The sequence below is a fragment of the Amphiprion ocellaris genome, chromosome 15 (genome assembly GCF_022539595.1).
Source record: "Amphiprion ocellaris isolate individual 3 ecotype Okinawa chromosome 15, ASM2253959v1, whole genome shotgun sequence".
NCBI classification, from domain to species: domain Eukaryota; kingdom Metazoa; phylum Chordata; class Actinopteri; family Pomacentridae; genus Amphiprion; species Amphiprion ocellaris.
Window position 1 is genome coordinate 1,169,794 of NC_072780.1, and position 16,981 is coordinate 1,186,774.

Consider the following 16,981-nt stretch of genomic DNA (forward strand, 5'->3'; position numbering starts at 1 on the left):
CTCCCGGGACACGGATCTGGGAGAGAGACTGTAATAATGGTCCTTCCGGACACATGAATCAGCAGTCCCAGTGGCAAGAAGTGCTATCACAGTCTCCAGTGCACGGGGCGCAGCACACTGTGAAATTGAAACTCGGGTGAGTCACTGATTGGGTTAAAGGAAGCTGCGAAGGCCAGCTGCAGAGACTTTAAAGCAAGCACAGCATGTAGCTTTGGAGATAGAAGCTAACTGGATTTTTTTTTTTGGGGGGGGGGTCGGTCGCATAAAATTGATGTTTTTATACTCAGAATGAGGAACTGTAAAGATAAGAGTTTTCTTGTGCAAGAAAAACTGTTGGAGAAATTGCACTCCAAAGGAAATGCATGGAAGCCAGACAGAGAATATCTGCATGGAAATCAGAGGCTGCAAAGGACACAATGGATTTTCACCCAGATGGTCACTGTGAATTATCCAGGTGTTCAAGAAATGGCACTTCAGCCTTGTTTCAGTGCACACACAAGAGCTCAACCTGACTTAACCTGGCAAATTCAAGCTGGACTTGAAGCACAATTTTATGTGAATGCTGTTGGTTGGGAAAGGGTGCAAGTCTAAATGAAAGATTACTATTGAACATTAGGTATCCCTTTTGTAAAATACTGATCGTCCTCTTGAAGTTCCTGATTTTATCTCATATCCTTCTGAACCCTAAAACTTACTGGCAGGTTTGAAAAGGATGACGTACATCAACAAAAAGAAAAAAAAAATTGCCAAAATGACACCATTTGTTTGTACATTTTTATGATTCATGGCATTACTATGGTGTCAAGCTACACAGAAGACATTGTTCACTTCTCTCTACTTCTATCAATAGTAGGGCAGAATCCATGGAAGTTCAGGACTTTATTTTGCAGTGAAAAGTGATCTTACAGTGAAGTAGAAGCAAAAAATGCCCCATAACACAGGGCTAGACGACCAATTTCATTGTTCTATTTTTTCTTTATGTAGAAATTTGGTTGTACATAGGTATGTTGTATGTTTACTTCAAACTTGATATGCACAGTATTTTTTTTCTTTTGATGCCATTATTTCTCTCTGCAAGAGGAAATTTTGTCCTTTTGAATATCCCAACTTGTTAGGAAGGTGGGGTCAACTACACTACAGCGCCCCTTGAGCAAACAGGGTTATAAGGTTCTATGTAGTGATGTTTTAACATATTTTATTAACCTGTGCTGAAATACACGTTTGTATCATTAACTAGCACCAAAATGACTACCTTGTGTTTCAGGACATTAGCTAAGAAGTTGGGTTCACGCTACAGGTGTTTCAGGCTGATCACCCTCTTACCAATCAGAGGAGAAATCTGGTCTGTGATCTTGGTCTGAACTGATATTGGTCCAGATTATTTGGCAATGTGATGGTTTTACAGATCCAGACTGAAACCTTCTGATCTGCTTACAGTCTCATCTGGCCTCATCCTCAGCCTCTGCAACATCACGCTAGTGCCTGGAGGGGCAGACATTGTTGCTGAGCAATGCTAAAACTTCAATCCCCTGAGGCTAACTTTAGCTACAGATATTAGCCTGAGAGATATTGGGGTGACCAGTATATGGCATTTATCTGTATCATAAATGTTGATTACTAATAAAATAAAAATAGATGTGCTATTTCGGCTCTGATGTAGCGGTCCTTCTGTCTATAGTCACTCTGCGGTCTCAAGCAATGAATGAACAGAATGATCTGATTGGCTGTTACAGGTTAAAAGTAACAGCCAATCAGCATTGAGGGCTACTGTTTACATACAGACAGATGAGCAGCTTTCCTGAGTGGAGCAGCTCCAGTTCATTAGCGGAGCTGCGAGGTAGCATGTGTTGCTAAAGGTGTAAAAACACTACAGTCTTTCACTATCATGCCCTGTGTCCGTCCCTGTTTCATTGAAAATAATAATTTACACCAAAAACAGCAAGAATAATCCACTCTCTGGTGTAGGTGCAACTGGAGTGTATTTTAGCGGTGGTGCTAGGCTAATGCTACCACTAAGAGGTTTTAGCCTGTAGCTAACGCTATCTGGTGTATCTATAACATCCTTTTAAACCAAGATATGCCTGACAGACACGTCTGAGCAAAAAGCACAGCCATTGCGAGTACTTTTAACAGTGACTAAAGCTATGCTAATGGCTAGTGGCTAAGATTAGCCTGAAACAGTGTCTAGAAAACAGTAAGAAATAATGCTTTAAGATCTGGGACTTAGTGGACTAAAAAGTGAGAACAGTAAAAGTTTCAGAAAACAGAAGAACAGCACACATAAAAGCAGGAAACAAACTGTTTAGTCCCAATCTATCAATCTTGTTTCTGTCGTACATATTCTGTTCTACTCTTTCTGTATATATTGAGTTATATCTAATTTTATTGCTATTTTTCCCTCCTTGTTCCTCTTTCTATAGTTTCTTTACTTTTATTCTCTTTCATATTCCTAGGGTGACACCAACAGACGAAACCAAATTCCTTGTATGTTGTGCACGTACTTGGCCATTAAAGCTGATTCTGATTCTACTAATAAAGAAATCTAGTGATGTTCTCTGTTGATATATAATATATAATGTTAATTGGTTTCAAATATTAGCTCTCTGTCTTTCTTGAGTATTGGCATCGGCCCTGAAAAACTCATATTGGTAAATCTGTAATTAAAATCCCACATCCAGTTCTAGCTGAATAACAGACAAACCATTCTGATCACATCAGCCCAACCATTTTCTTAACCAAACCCTTGGTTTTCTTCTGCTTTTGTTTTTCTCGCTGTAAACTATCATTAGCATTTTAGCAAATTGTTGCACCATGGCCTCCATTTTGTTCCCATCTGCTTCCCCATGAGCACACCCGAGTTGGTGCACTACTTCCTGATGCACCATTAACGTACTACATAGTTTGAATTGCCGATTCTTTTATGCAAGAACAATGATTCTGTCTTGCCAAAAGTAGTCTTGATTTCGCTCCACTTGATGAGTCTGTTCATATGTTGGAGGCATAATGTCAGAACTAAGCACCGCAATGTTCCTTTCTTTTTATAGTGTAATTACAACACTCATCCACTCAACATAAATTAGCCACTTTCACGGTATTGTCTTGAAGGAGGAGGCCATAAATCACAATCTATTGTTGCCATTCCGGCGTGGTTGTGTTACTCTTACAACCAGCAGTGCTGACACTTTGAGTATCACAGCGTCTCCTGACAAATGAGAATATCTCTGCAGTGCTCCATGAAGCCTGTTTCCCACTTCAACACTCTTCCCTCCTCTCCACCTCACCTCTGCCCTCCCTCTTCCTTTCTGTCCCTATGCTTTCATTCCCTCCTTCACCTCCTTCCTGCCTCCCCTTCCAACACTCGCTATACTTCACTACCTCTGCCATCCGAACCTCCAGCTGTCTCCTCGGCTGCTTTCTTCTTATCTCACAGCCTCCCTCTTTTACTGTCTTGTTCGCTTTTTCCTCCCCGTCCATCGCTCTTCCATCCCCCTTTGATACCTCCCCTTGCTCCCATCACTTCCCTCTTGCTTCTTTCACTCCAGCATCTGCACTAATATTTTCATGACACTAAACTGAACTTACAGAAGCTCTATTGGCACTAAAAGAAAATAGCTGTGCAACAACAAAGTGATCAGTCTGCCCTGGACCCTTTGGGCTCTCTGTGGAATCATGCCAAGGATACACATCATTGATTCCCCCCCTTTTTTTTGGCTCTAACCCCCTCCTTTTGTCCCTGCTGAGTGCCAGAAACAAGTAGTGATCTAAGTGGCACCTACTTTCGTACAATCCATATCTTAATTGTGTCTGTTCATTAACCTTCTTCCGTCTATATCGCCATTTGTCTGAGTAAAGTGGACCTTGTGGCTGCAATCAGTGAGGGATGTTCATTTGTTATCACTCCATTTCCACAGAGGGATCCCAATAGTTCCAGTCTATCCCAACATCTGCTCGGCATAAATCACTTTACCAGTGCTCCTCAAGCACTCTGTGATGAATCTGCACCTTATTTCACTCATTAGTTTTTCTTTCTCAGGTTGAGGGTTTGCAAATCAGTGAGATCTGCTGCTGAAATAGGAATTTAAAAACTCCTATGCCTCTGAGCTGGTTTTCTCAGTCCCTGGAAGAACATTTGATTATTTTTTTTTTTTACATCTGGTGAGGAAAGACTGTACGTTTTGTTGAAATAAATCTGAGAAATGGAAAAGAAAATGCAGCCAGCACACATACAGTCCATCCCAAGTTACCGCATAAGGCAGCATGAGATGCATTCTAAGTAGCTTTCATACACCTCTCTAATGTTTTCATTTGACATATTTCCACATTTCCACAGTTTAATTAACCTGAGCCCGTGGAAAGCACACGGTTTATTAAATTATGTTCTGGTGTGAAATGCCTGATGCACTAAATCCCTAGTGAAATATTGAAAGCTTTGTCTGGGACTTTATGCAGGATTCTAGGTTGCATCTTGCTTAAGAGTCTGAAGTAACTTGTGAGAGGTCTATTCTGTGGATAAAGCATTTTATGTGGTGAGTCTGAAGATTAAAGGTGGAGCCAAAAATTCGGATTCCGTACAGTTTTTCATCAGATCAGGTAAATATATACTCACGCACCGCTAGCTGTATGTTCTATGAGTGTTTGGAGTTCCTATGCAGTCCTTGCTAATGTAACAGCGTAGCTTGGATCCATCCCCACAACACTATTCCAGCATGTTTAGTGTCTAGGTAGTAATGGTAAATGTGGCTCATCATTGCTGTCTAACACCCTGTGTTCTTATAGCTGTTTTTGATTCAAACTGTTGTGAGCATAAGTGGCCTTCCCAAGAAAACGTGCTCCACCTGGTGTTTTTTTTTTCCAAGCACTCCACCTTTTCTGTGACTTTTTTGAGTTGAAAATCTCTTTCAGAAAGTCTTTAGTTTGTCATGATTGCTGTTTTTTTAAGATAACTAACCATATTGGTGTGACAAGTCACCCTGGTTACCAAGAACATGGATGAGTAGTTTGTTGAGGTCATGATATATCGCATAGCTGTAGGATATATTGAGGGGTAACGCTAATTTATCATGCACTGATGATTAGAGTGATGATAGGTTTGTAGATATTGTTGTCTTAAGCACAAAATCCACCTACAGCATGGGAGCACTTTTTAGATGAAGCAACCTCTTCACCCTATCAAGCACTTTTCTGCCATAGAAAAATACTGTATGACAACCCAGTCTACACAAAATTATGTTCCGATACAACTAAACTAGTTCTCAGATACATTTAGAAGGGAACATAATGTTTTTTTTTTTTCTCGAAAGAAATGTAACTGGCGACCTGTTAGATGGCAGCAACAGTGCCTGAGTTCGAAGAGCAACCAGATTTTCACCCAAAAGGCCAGAGTTCACTTGTCGTGATTGACGAGAGACCATTAGTCTCTGAATTAAGGTTTTATTTCCTTTCTTTCTTCACAGTTTTTACTCAGGCTTTTGGTCAGGTTTAAGCACAAAAATGGTTATGTTAAGGAAAACACCACATTTTATTAGATACCTTTAAGGTGTTAGAATCTTAGTTATGATTAAGTTCCAAAATTATTTGGTTAAGATTAGGAAAATGTCATGGTTTGGGATAAAATAAGACTCTTTAACATTATGAGTTAGTGACAGAGTAATAGTTCAGAGGCAGGGAGAGTAGATGGTGACATAAACCAGCGACCAGATTTTTACAGAGAACAAAGACAGCACCAATCTCTGAATTAAGTTTTTGTTTTGTTTTCTTTATACTTTTGGTTTTCATTTGCTTTCTGGTTATGTTTGTGGCACAAAAATGGTTAGGTTTAGGAAATCTTAATAATAAATTATGCTTTATTAGACACTTTTACAATTTAGAATCTTAGTTAAGGTTAAGAATGAGCTAAATTACTTGGTTAGAGTTAGATAAAATGTCATGATTTGGGTTAAAATACAACTTTCACTAAATGTTTGAAGCTTCTTCTCCATTTTTTGGGTTTTCAGGCTAACAAATCTAAGATATGATTGGTTAGGTGCAGTGAAACCAATGGCAAAGATACACTGATCAGCAGATGTCTGGGAGGGGAACTTTATGGAGATTTGGTTCATATGGACACACACCCAGTAAGTATTGATAATCTTTCTGCAGACTTTACCTTTAACCAACGTCTTTTCTGACTGTATATGCTGCCATGAGGTTGCAAATTTTGTACGCTTGAACACAAAGGAACTCTTTGCACATCTACTTTCTGACACGGAGCTTTGTAAAAAGTTTCAGGCAAACTGTCTAACTTCATTTGTTGGCAATATTTTGGTGCAAGATCTTTTCAAAGAAAAATCACCAGGCAAAAGTCGTGTTTGTCTGGCATCTGTTTCTGCTATCAGCTTTCTTCACACTCTGTTGAGAACCTAATTAACTTTACGCCAGGAATCCACGACTGGGTGACTCTTTTTCCGCAGTTAAACAGAAACAGAACAGAGATGATGGTTATTGTGAAGGGTCCTAAAGTTAGGACCTCATTTAAATATGTATTTTCTCTGTCTGTGAAATGTTTTTGGAGGGATGAATGTGTCTCTTACCCTGCTGAGAGCCAAGAGGAAATCCATCCCACCAGATCTCTTAACACAGTGCCGTAGTTTCCAGTACACCAGATGCTCCCAAGCAAATACCAGGAGGCTGAGGCCCATGGCCACCAGCAGCATGTAGAAGACCCCTGCCATGTTGTCAATGTCTAGCTTACTGCTCATCACCTGGACGAAGGGAAAAGACAGAAAATATTAATACAGAGAGAAGATAAAAGGAAATGGAAAAATAGGTAAAACGAAAATATAATCACAGGAACAGAGATGAGACAGGAGACTGTATTTATTTCTAATGAGGGGCAATTTGTCTCCCCGACAGCCGATACAAAGTTAATTACAACCAACAGTACGGCTGAGAATTTTTTGCTGTCACTGGGTGTCAGAGCGCCCATCTGTGATATTTTAGAGCCAAAACACTGATGCAAAGACCAAAAACCCGTCAGTCACCACAAAATGTCTATTTTGTGTCAAACAAAGAGGTTTCCAGACAGTTTAATTTATGTACTTTCAACATTCAGAGCTGCAGTCAGGCAGCATTCACCATCCAATCAATAACAGTTAATACTTTATATCAAAGCTTTGGGTTCCTGTGGAGGCATTCGTGCCCGGCATGTATAGGGTTTGTTTTACATTCAGTAGCTTTAACGTTGGAAAAATTCTCTCTTTGTAAAGATATACACACACAATTAAGGTAACTGAAGAGCAGGAGGAAATGTTTTTGTATACTGAATTACTGTCATTTCACATAGAGTTGAAAGTACTTTAGGCTCTTTCCTCCAGAACCTGGTGTGGTATTTTTCTTCAGGAGTAACACAGGCTGGTTATAGGTGCTGTACATAAGATGATTATGAAAATTTAAGTTAGTTCGATGATTGTTTTGGTGATATCTAGAGATCTGACAGCACGACCACCAGCAAAACCTCTGCAGAACGCTAACAGAGTGATTGGTCAGGGATTGCAATAGGATCAATGGCGCTTATTGGACCAGGTTGTCTGAGAAATATCTTACTTAGAGCTGCAAAATACATAATTTCAGCATCAACACTGCAATATGTACATGTGCAACAGCTATATTGCAGGAAGTGCAATGTGAGGGAAGGCAAATCAACTCAAAACACATCAGGCTATCACTTTTTTGCTGCTTCGTCCAAGAAGAAAGTTGCACCATTCTTATTTCCCATGACTATCTACAGGAGAAGTCTGTCTGGTAGAACATCATTCAGTCTGATTTAAGGATTCTCACTGAGTTTTTATTTAACGTAATTTAAAAGATACAGAGCTTGTCTCCATGTATGCACTAGAAAATTTCAGCTTAAGAAAGGATGATGTTCATCAAAAACAGGTACCCTGTCAGGAGGTCTTGCAAATGTTTTTTTGCTACAAGCTACAAAACCACCTTCATCATTCTAAAATCTAGGGTTGTTAAAGTCATCTGGTGAAAATTCCTGTATTTTTACACATTGATATAGATATTGCAGGGAAACAAAATATTACAATTGTGTTTTTGCCAATATTATGCAGCCCTAATCTCACTTTATTACTTACTGACTTATTTACTAGCATTACTGTGATTAGTTTACTATGAAATCAGTGGAGAAGATGAATGTGTAACAGGTTGATGGAAAAAAGCTGTAAGACAACATACCTCAATCTTATCATTGTGGCAGATACCAGACAACCAGAGACGCTCCAACATGTCGATCTCATCTGCAAGAGAAAAGGTAGAAAAGGGAAAACAAGAAAGTCAAAAAGAAGAGAAGCAGCTCTAACATTCAGAGGAAAGAGCTACTGTATACAGCAGGGAGGAAGAAAAGGCAAAGGCACTTGAGAAAAGGAAGCTGTGGGATGAGAGGAGCAGGAGACAATTGGAGAGAAGGACTTAAAATGATACGGCAGCAAAGGAGTAAACTTAAAAAGGGGATTACTGCCACTTTGGTATGAGAGCAAAGGTGTTTGATCCCCTGTGGGAGAGAAAAAAGAAGCAAGAGAAGGAAAGCTGAGAAGGAAAAGAGAGAATGAGGACGGAGAGGAGGAATATTGTTAAGACGGAAGAGAGGGAGGGATGATGAAATGTAGCATGATAGAGAGAAACGAGGAGGAGAGTGGAAGCTTGTTGGTAAATTGTTTAAAAGGAGGGCGCAAACATACCATAAAGATAAGATTTTTGTGACCATATAGTGCCTGGTGTACATTTTACAAGCATTTAATAAAGCCCAAAGAATAGTGCGTGTGTGCTACTGGTGTTACAAATTGCTGGCGCAGACCTACAAAGTACGAATGAATCATTAGAATGTTGGGGAAAGGCAGCGAGCGAAAGATTTAAAGGCCATTTGCAGCAGAAGTTATTAGATTGGAAGGAGAAAGTGGGGAATTAGAGACAGCAACTGGAAGAGAGAGGAGCCTTTGAAGCGGGTTGTGAAATGGTCTGGTGTCAGAGGCGGGAACACTGAGGGCAGAGCGATGCGACGGCACATTGGAGATGAAAGGACCAAGGGAAGTGCACACAAACATTACGCTTGCAGCTCAAACTAGCAGACACACATGCGATGCGCACTCTGAGCTGCAGCGTAATGGGACTCTCAGTGCCGGCCATTAATGCATTAATCAAAAAGAATGAGGCAGAGGGAGGGGAATCATGCTTTTCCTTCACATGCACAGACAGACTTATGCAGACGGGTGTGCATGACCGGGTTGCAGACGACTTTTTAGCACACACAGTCTTGAAAACACACTCCGGATCTGCCACTGTACACACTCTGGAGATGTCCCAGTCAAAAGCTTGTTTTATGCTTGATGCATCTGCGAGGTCCGTGCAGCTCGGTGCGGACGAATTATGTTATTTCAACAGCCACGCCCCATCACACAGCCCTTCTCAAGCAGAAAATTTCATGTCATGCACCTCAAAATTTAGGCTGGGTTATGCATTCCGCAAGAACGTGACGAGCGGAAATGAGACGCTTGGAAATCCACTCGAGAGAACCTGTTTGGCTTTATACTCCATGTGTCGTCTGTTCCCAAACTGCAGGGGGCAGTGTATCGCAAACACACATCTTCCACAGTACTAAACTAGAGTAGAAGAAGTTTGCCATTGTTTACACTGCTTACAACATGGCATTTTACCAAATAGCTGCATTTCAGCAGTTAGTTTTAATCTCATACCATGAATTGTTCATAACCTGGTTACCACGGTGATCTCTGTTTGATGAATTGTATAAATGCCTGTATTTCTGAACTTCTGCTGCTAGGAGCTCCTGTTCTTCCTCCAGTTTTTTGCATGTCTCCATCCGCATTGTTAGAAAAATTTGGAGGTGCACGGCACATGAATTTTCCACTTGAGAAGGGCTGTGTGAGGGGGCGTGGCTGTTAAAATGATGTAATTCTTCCACACTGAGTCGCATGGACCTCGCGAATGCGTCAAGCATGAAACAGCCCGTTTTCTAACAACATGTACGGAGACACGCGGAAAACTGGCGGAAGAACAGGAGCTCCTAGCAGCAGAAAATCAGAAATCCAGGCATTTATACGATTCATCACACAGAGATCACCGTGGTAACCAGGTTATGAACAATTCATGGTATGAAATTAAAACTAACAGCTGAAATGCAATGATGCGGTAAAATCTCATGTTGTAAGTCTTGTAAAAGATGGCAAATTTCCTCTAGTTTAGTACTGTGGAAGATGTGTGTTTGCGATACACTGCCCCCTGCAGTTTGGGAGCAGACGCCACATGGAGTATAAAGTCACGCCTGTTCTCTGGAGCAGATTTCCACGCGTCACCTTCGTACAGACAGCATAACCCAGCCTTAATGTGACTCTGTGCCGGCCATTAATGCAATAATCAAAAAGAATGAGACAGAAGGAGGGGAATCATGCTTTGCCTTCGCATGCACAGACAGACTTATGCAGACGGGTGTGTTTGACTGGGTTTTTAGTACACAGTCTTGAAAACACGCTCCAGATCTGTCACTGTACACACTCTGGAGATGTCCCAGTCAAAGGCGGCTCCACTTCCCAATGCTCACAGTTACAATATTAATCGACCTCTGGGTTAATTAACGCTGTCTGGAAGCACCTCCATAAAGCACCGCCGCATGGATTAGACCACCACAACTCTGCCATGTTGACGGAGCGTCAAATCCGCTCGCACAAAACAAGTCTCACTCCAGCATGTGCGCCACATTTCACTTCCCCAACAGTCGTGTGGGAATTCAAATGTTCCTTGACAGCTGAATTAAAGCAGGCTCAACTCCATCGACCCTTCCTCCTCCCAACAATAGACGCTAATACGCATGTTGGTTCTGTGTGCGGCTCACTCCCATAATCTAATTCATCGAGTTTCAATGAGCGCTCGCTTGATTTCTCTCTCTCCCTGTCCAGCTGTCCGCCTCTCTCCTTTTATCTCCCTGTAAATACGTTAATCACGGCAGTCTGCGGCGCATAAAGCTGCTCTTTGGGAGAAATCTTTTCCCCCCACAAAGAGCTGACAGACAGGCGGAATTTCATCTGTATCCTCTTTTACCTGCTCTGAGGAGGAAAATGCCACGGAGCAAAGAAGGGGGGAATCGGCCTGCAAACGCAAGGGCGGAAAAGCCGAAACTGTAAAAAACAGAATTCATGTCTCATTCAGTCGATTTTTGACAGCTTCGTTGTGATTTGGGAACAATTCAGTTCAGCTTAATTCACTCCTATTCTAACCGAGTCAATGCTCCTGGATCCCCTGTGCAGTGAGGATTTAAGGTCCCCCAATCTTTAATCCTCTCACTGGCATTATAAATAATATTCCCTTTATCCAATACATGCAGAAAAAAGCCTTAAGGAAAGGGTATTATGATTTGGGGCAGTTTAATACTTATAGTGTCACCTGCAAAACCTCCAAAAGCAGGCAAACAGGAGACATACTATCAAATGCTGTGAGCACATCACACCAACCGGCTCTTTTCAGTTCACACAAGTAGTTTTTATCCTCTCAGCTTCTTATTCTGAGACTGGAATTTGATGCCTATAGTTCATAGGAACTACATATAGAGGAAACTTCAAGGTACAATTGTCTGGATGTGTCAGTCTGGGAAACTGAGACAGTGGCTTATTCTCTTGTCAACCCTCGGTGACACATTTCAAGACCAGCTATGGTGTAACATAGAACAGGTCTGTGTTTCAGCATGCGCCAGATGCTGCTGCTGCTGCTATTGTGTGTGAACCCAGAATCTCACTTAGGCCTTCCTCACCTGAAAATGAAACAGCATTTGTTCAGGCTCTTCAAATGACCTTTCAGGCTGCTAACAAGCAAGCTCTCACAGTGATAACACAAGCAGTAATGGAGTAGAACCACTGTTGAAACCTCTCAAGCTTCTGTGTTAGGTAAGGTTTTACTCACACCTCACCAAATGTAACAACATGTGGCCCACTTTGTTCATACGAACATGTCAGTTTGTGCAAAGATAATGCTTCTGTGAAACAAAATGTAATGGGCAGTGATTGTGTCTGGCTTACCTCGATGCAACAGTCAGTATCCTGCCTATGTAACCTTCTGCTGTCTTCATAGATCTACCAATCCATGTATAGAATTAATTGGTTCCAACATCTTCTCTCTTTTCAAACTGGTGTTTCATAATCCTGTCCAACAGTTGAGGTTTCAAACCATGGCTAAAATCTTTCCCAAACTTTACCTAAGAAGTTTTAGTTGGCTGTTTAAACTTTAACCACAGAGATGAGTAAACACTAATGTAAGTCAAGGTTTCTTTTGGATGCTTACTGAAAAATACTTGCCCCAGTTGCCATGAAAGGCAATTTAAACACCCTCTTTACCTCCATATTGTCATAATGTCCTCATCTCTAATGTTGCCATTCATGGTTTCACATTCACATCCACACCTTGCCGTAAACCAAACCAGTGAACCGTGATTAAGCTATAAAAAAAACTACATCATCAGCAAAAGGCAGACCACATGATCCTGAAGTCATGACAGAATTCTCCACAAATAGAGCTTCAAACATTACTGATTTGTCATCTACATCTCAGCTATATAATACTGATTCCAAGCACTTTGTATCAAGCAACATCACACACAATCTACAAGTACAAAAATGTTTTTTCTTAGTATATTAAATATGCATGTCAGCTTGGTAAACAAAGAGATTGCTTTTGTCTGGTCTGCTCAATTTCATAACTTAATTTTATACCTGTCATACTTGGATTGGATTGCATTCTCTGTGACACTCTGGACACAGGCAATATTCAGCATATAAATAAGGAAAAGTGAACTTTGTTGGGGGAAATATTGGACAGGACAGAAAAAACAAGCAAGTCATTTAAAATTATTGTAACGCCTTCTTTGTGAATGACAGAAGTAAATTATTTGAGAGTGCAGTTATTCCAGTCATGGTGTCATTGTGCAGTTTCTCTATCTCACAAAGAAATTACTTTGTCAAAACATCAACTAACCCGTAAATGTACAAATAATGACGGGACAACCAGTCTGAGAGGTGGATGATGTTGTCAGAATGAAGGACGTGTAAGAGGTCTAACTCATCTCTAAGATAAAGATATTAATCTTTTCAAGGGCACTTCTGGAGGACACTTGGGAGTTTTAGCTTCGGAGGAAGCTGGATTTGTACAAGATCACAGCCATGCAAAAATCTGTTTCTCAAGGCTTGGAGCTATGCACTTTTGGCTGATCCACAGTTGGATGCATCGATCAACATCCTAGGAAGAACAACCAGGAATCACCTGCGAAGTATCTTCTGAACATGCCTGACTTTTTTCTAAATAGTTTCCAAGGATGACTTGTCAGCTCGTTCTGTGCAACAAACACAGATTGTGTACAAAGATGGATGAACCCACTGTGAAGTCACCCAGAGGTTTCCAGCTGTTTTGGGGCTCACTGTGGTGACTCCACCTGTCGCCATCTTAGCAGTGCCTGACTCCTCCTAACTCCAAAATCCAAAAAGGATGTGGCTAATGAATGGAGCTGTGAGAGGACATGGACCAATCATACCCTTAATTACTCATAACTTTAAGCCGTAATCCAATTTAAAATCATCCCCTGTACAGATGTCACAAACAGAAAAATTAGCTATAGAAACCAAAGCTGCTTTTTGTACCAGGCTGTAAATGTGTTTATTCAAACTGTAAAGCTGGACATTTTAACATGGGATGTACTGTTGGGATGTACTTGCTTTTGGAGCCTCGAGTGGTCATTTGGGGAATTGTAGTTTTTGGCACTTGCACACTGACTGTGTATTTCAGCTCCAAAGGCTGCTGCTTTTAGTCACAAACTAAACAAAGATTTAGATTGGTTATAAAGAAGAAAAATAAACACTCCAAGTCCAGCTTCTGAAATTTATATGACAGTAAACTGAATACCTTTGGACTGTGGACAAAACAACACATTTATTATCTTGGGCCTTGGGAAAGTCTTATTTTTCACCAACATGTGACATTTAACAAACAAATAATCAATGAATCCAGAAATAATCAACAGATTAACCATCACAAAACTGACCAATAGTTGCTGCCCTGTTGGTCACTACTATTCTAACCTTTATACAGCGTGAGAGACTGATTTCAACTTACGAACATCTTTTTGGGACAAAAAAGGCATATCAGATGACCCAATTCATTTCTGCCCGAGGACTGCTGCATCTTCACTGGGTCTGTCCCATCAAGCTTTTCCAACTTTTTACTATGAAATATGAGGAGTAACAGCTGATACTCAGGCTTACAGATGCCAGAATTTCAATTTCACTTCAATCTTTGGGCTGTTTATCATCCAAAATAATCAACACACATCTTCAATTTTAATATGTTTTACCTGCTTTTCTAGTTTTTCGTGTTTTTTTCCCTGCCTTTGTTATACAATCTCCCTTTTGCCATACTGTTGTTTGGGCCAATATCACTATTTTGGTTGCAAAAGACCTTATTTTTTTCTGTCTTCATGCACTCATGTCTACATGCACAAAGACTCACTGAAGTATTACTCTTTTATCAATTAAGTAAAATCATTTTGTGTCCTGCTTTCATAGCTTATGCGAATTAATGCTACAACATTTCTCATGTATTCAACCCTGATGTTCTTTACCTTTTCTCTCCGTACTGAGCACCGATATCAGCAGAAGCTAAAAAGCTTTTTCTGTCAATATAAAAATATAAAAATGTAGAATGATTACGTAAATGCAGTAGACCTTCAGATTCCTTCCATACCAAATTACTGGAGTCTGTCCATGGCCACTGTGTTAAAGTAATTCACTGTCTCTGCTATGTGTGTGAGTCTCCTGTCATTATTCTGCTTTATTCAACCAGACCAACTTACATGAATGTAAGAGGAAATATTACGGAAAAAATGCAGTCAATTAAAAAGTAATCAGAGCATTTCATTTGCTTCTGATGCAGGTTAACGCAGCAGAAGTTTACAAATGTTGTTTATCTTTCCTTGAGACCTGTGCCGGGGAGAAGAGGAAGAGCCTGGAATTTATTTTAGTCATTAAGTAGCAATTTGTAATTTCATTTGTCAAATGCTGGAAGTTTGGCTGTTTCCATGCAATTATGTCTGAGTCTCTTGAGGATCACATTTTCCCGTCAACAGATCTTATAATTATGACAGACTTTCCCTCAGTTGTTGTGGTGTGATTACACAGTTGTAATTTAAATAATGCTCACCTGTCTGTGGGATTTAGTAAATGGGTATAATTATTGGCACTGTTCAAATAGACGACTTAAAGGATTAAAAATGATCCCCTTCTTTGTGTTTTGAATCTTCTCCAGGAGCAGAACCGTAAAATGCAACAATGCCAAGCACTCTATTGTTGTATTAGGAACTGAAAGCAGCCATTAGCACCTCCGGTCCTCACTTATGTCTCCGTCGCACCTCCTGCTCTTTACCTTTTTTCTCTGTGTGATCTAATCCATCATTCTTACACCTTTTTTTTTAACACACCTACATGTTTTACGAGATTTAGGAAAACAGCCAGAAGTCTTTGAAATGTATGTAGTCAGGACTGGAGAATGATCTGGTAGCATCTTGTTATCATTTTTGCTATATAGGGATAAATGCTCTTGCTTGGTTGTATTTCTTTAAATTACAGTTAGTGTTGGGTGCTGCTCAGCCCAGGATGCAGAGACGGTGCTCCTACTAAACAGCATCAGCACATCCCAGTCTCTGCACAACCATGTTCCTGTATAACTAAACTGCATTCTCATTTCTGTTTCAAAACAAACACATTATAAGTCCACAAGTTGGAAGTAGGAATGGGACTTTCAATCACGAGACCAGGCTGTAGTTTTGTTTGTCAAACTATGTGGTTAGTTTCAGGAAAATAAGAAATATAACTGCATATTAGAAGCTTGGTGAAGTTTAAGCACCAAAAACACTGGATTAGGTAGAGAAGAATATCATGGTTTGAGTTAAACTACAATCCTTTCACAACATGTTTGAAGCTTTTCTGACATTTTCTGGGTTACTGGGGTGATAAGTTATCCCAATTTAATATATGATAAGTTGGGTAAAAATAGGCAACAGTATTGGAATAAATAAATATAAGATATGTCAAACTGAAACATATTTGAATTTCCCTCAGGATTAATCGAGTATCTATCTGTCTGTCTGTCTGTCTGTCTGTCTGTCTGTCTGTCTGTCTATCTATCTATCTATCTATCTATCTATCTATCTGCAGTAGAATGGGAAGGTAATAGCTTCATCATGTGCCACAGCTTTAGGGAAAGAAAGGAAAAATTGGAAAAGGAACAGATTCAGGGCAAAAAGTTAAGAAGATGCCGGGCTCTGTGTGTGTGTGTGTGTGTGTGTGTGTGTGTGTGTGTGTGTGTGTGTGTGTGTGTGTGTCTGTGTGTCGTCAGCGAGGTCAGATGGAGAGTGTGTGATGTACCACTGTGTGTGTGTGTGTGTGTGTGTGTGAACTATGAATGTGACAGCTTTATGAGATCACACCAGTCTTCCTCTTCCTCCCTTTAACCTTCTGTATTGATCTTTCTCTCTCACAACCTTCATCTCCTTTCATTTCTCCGCTGACCCTCATCTATCCCATCACACCCTTCCTCATCTTCACCTCTTTCTTCCTTCAGCTGTTCAATCTCTCTTCCTCATCCTCAACATTTGTTTAACTTTGAACTTCCTTCTCTTTTATCTCACCACAAACAGAATCGCACCATCTGCTAATAAAACTTATGCAAACTTCTGCGAGGCCATGGGCACACTATTACGGATAAATTACGAAATCATCGCAACAGTTGACTGTCTTTTGTAAGCTTTCCATCTGTACTGGAATACCAGAAGAAAATAGACATTTTTAAAGAGTATTTTTATGCTCATTTTGTCCTCAGACAAACTTTTCCATGTCTACATAGCAAAATGTCACTATTTTCACAAGGATCCAGTTCAGACAGAATTTCTGCAGTC

At 40.4% G+C, this 16,981-nt stretch overlaps 1 protein-coding gene across 2 annotated transcripts in view; it reads right to left on the reverse strand.

Moving 5' to 3' along the window:
* The window catches only part of grin2da (glutamate receptor, ionotropic, N-methyl D-aspartate 2D, a), a 300,423-nt gene that overhangs the window by 9,388 nt on the left and 274,054 nt on the right, over nucleotides 1-16,981 (reverse strand). For both annotated transcript variants that reach the window (XM_023271461.3, XM_023271462.3), the window contains exons 17-18: nucleotides 8,218-8,279; nucleotides 6,570-6,740 (exon numbers count right to left, since the gene is read on the reverse strand). In XM_023271461.3, coding sequence (XP_023127229.1) covers nucleotides 6,570-6,740; nucleotides 8,218-8,279 — 233 coding nt within the window. The remainder of the gene's footprint in view (nucleotides 1-6,569; nucleotides 6,741-8,217; nucleotides 8,280-16,981) is intronic.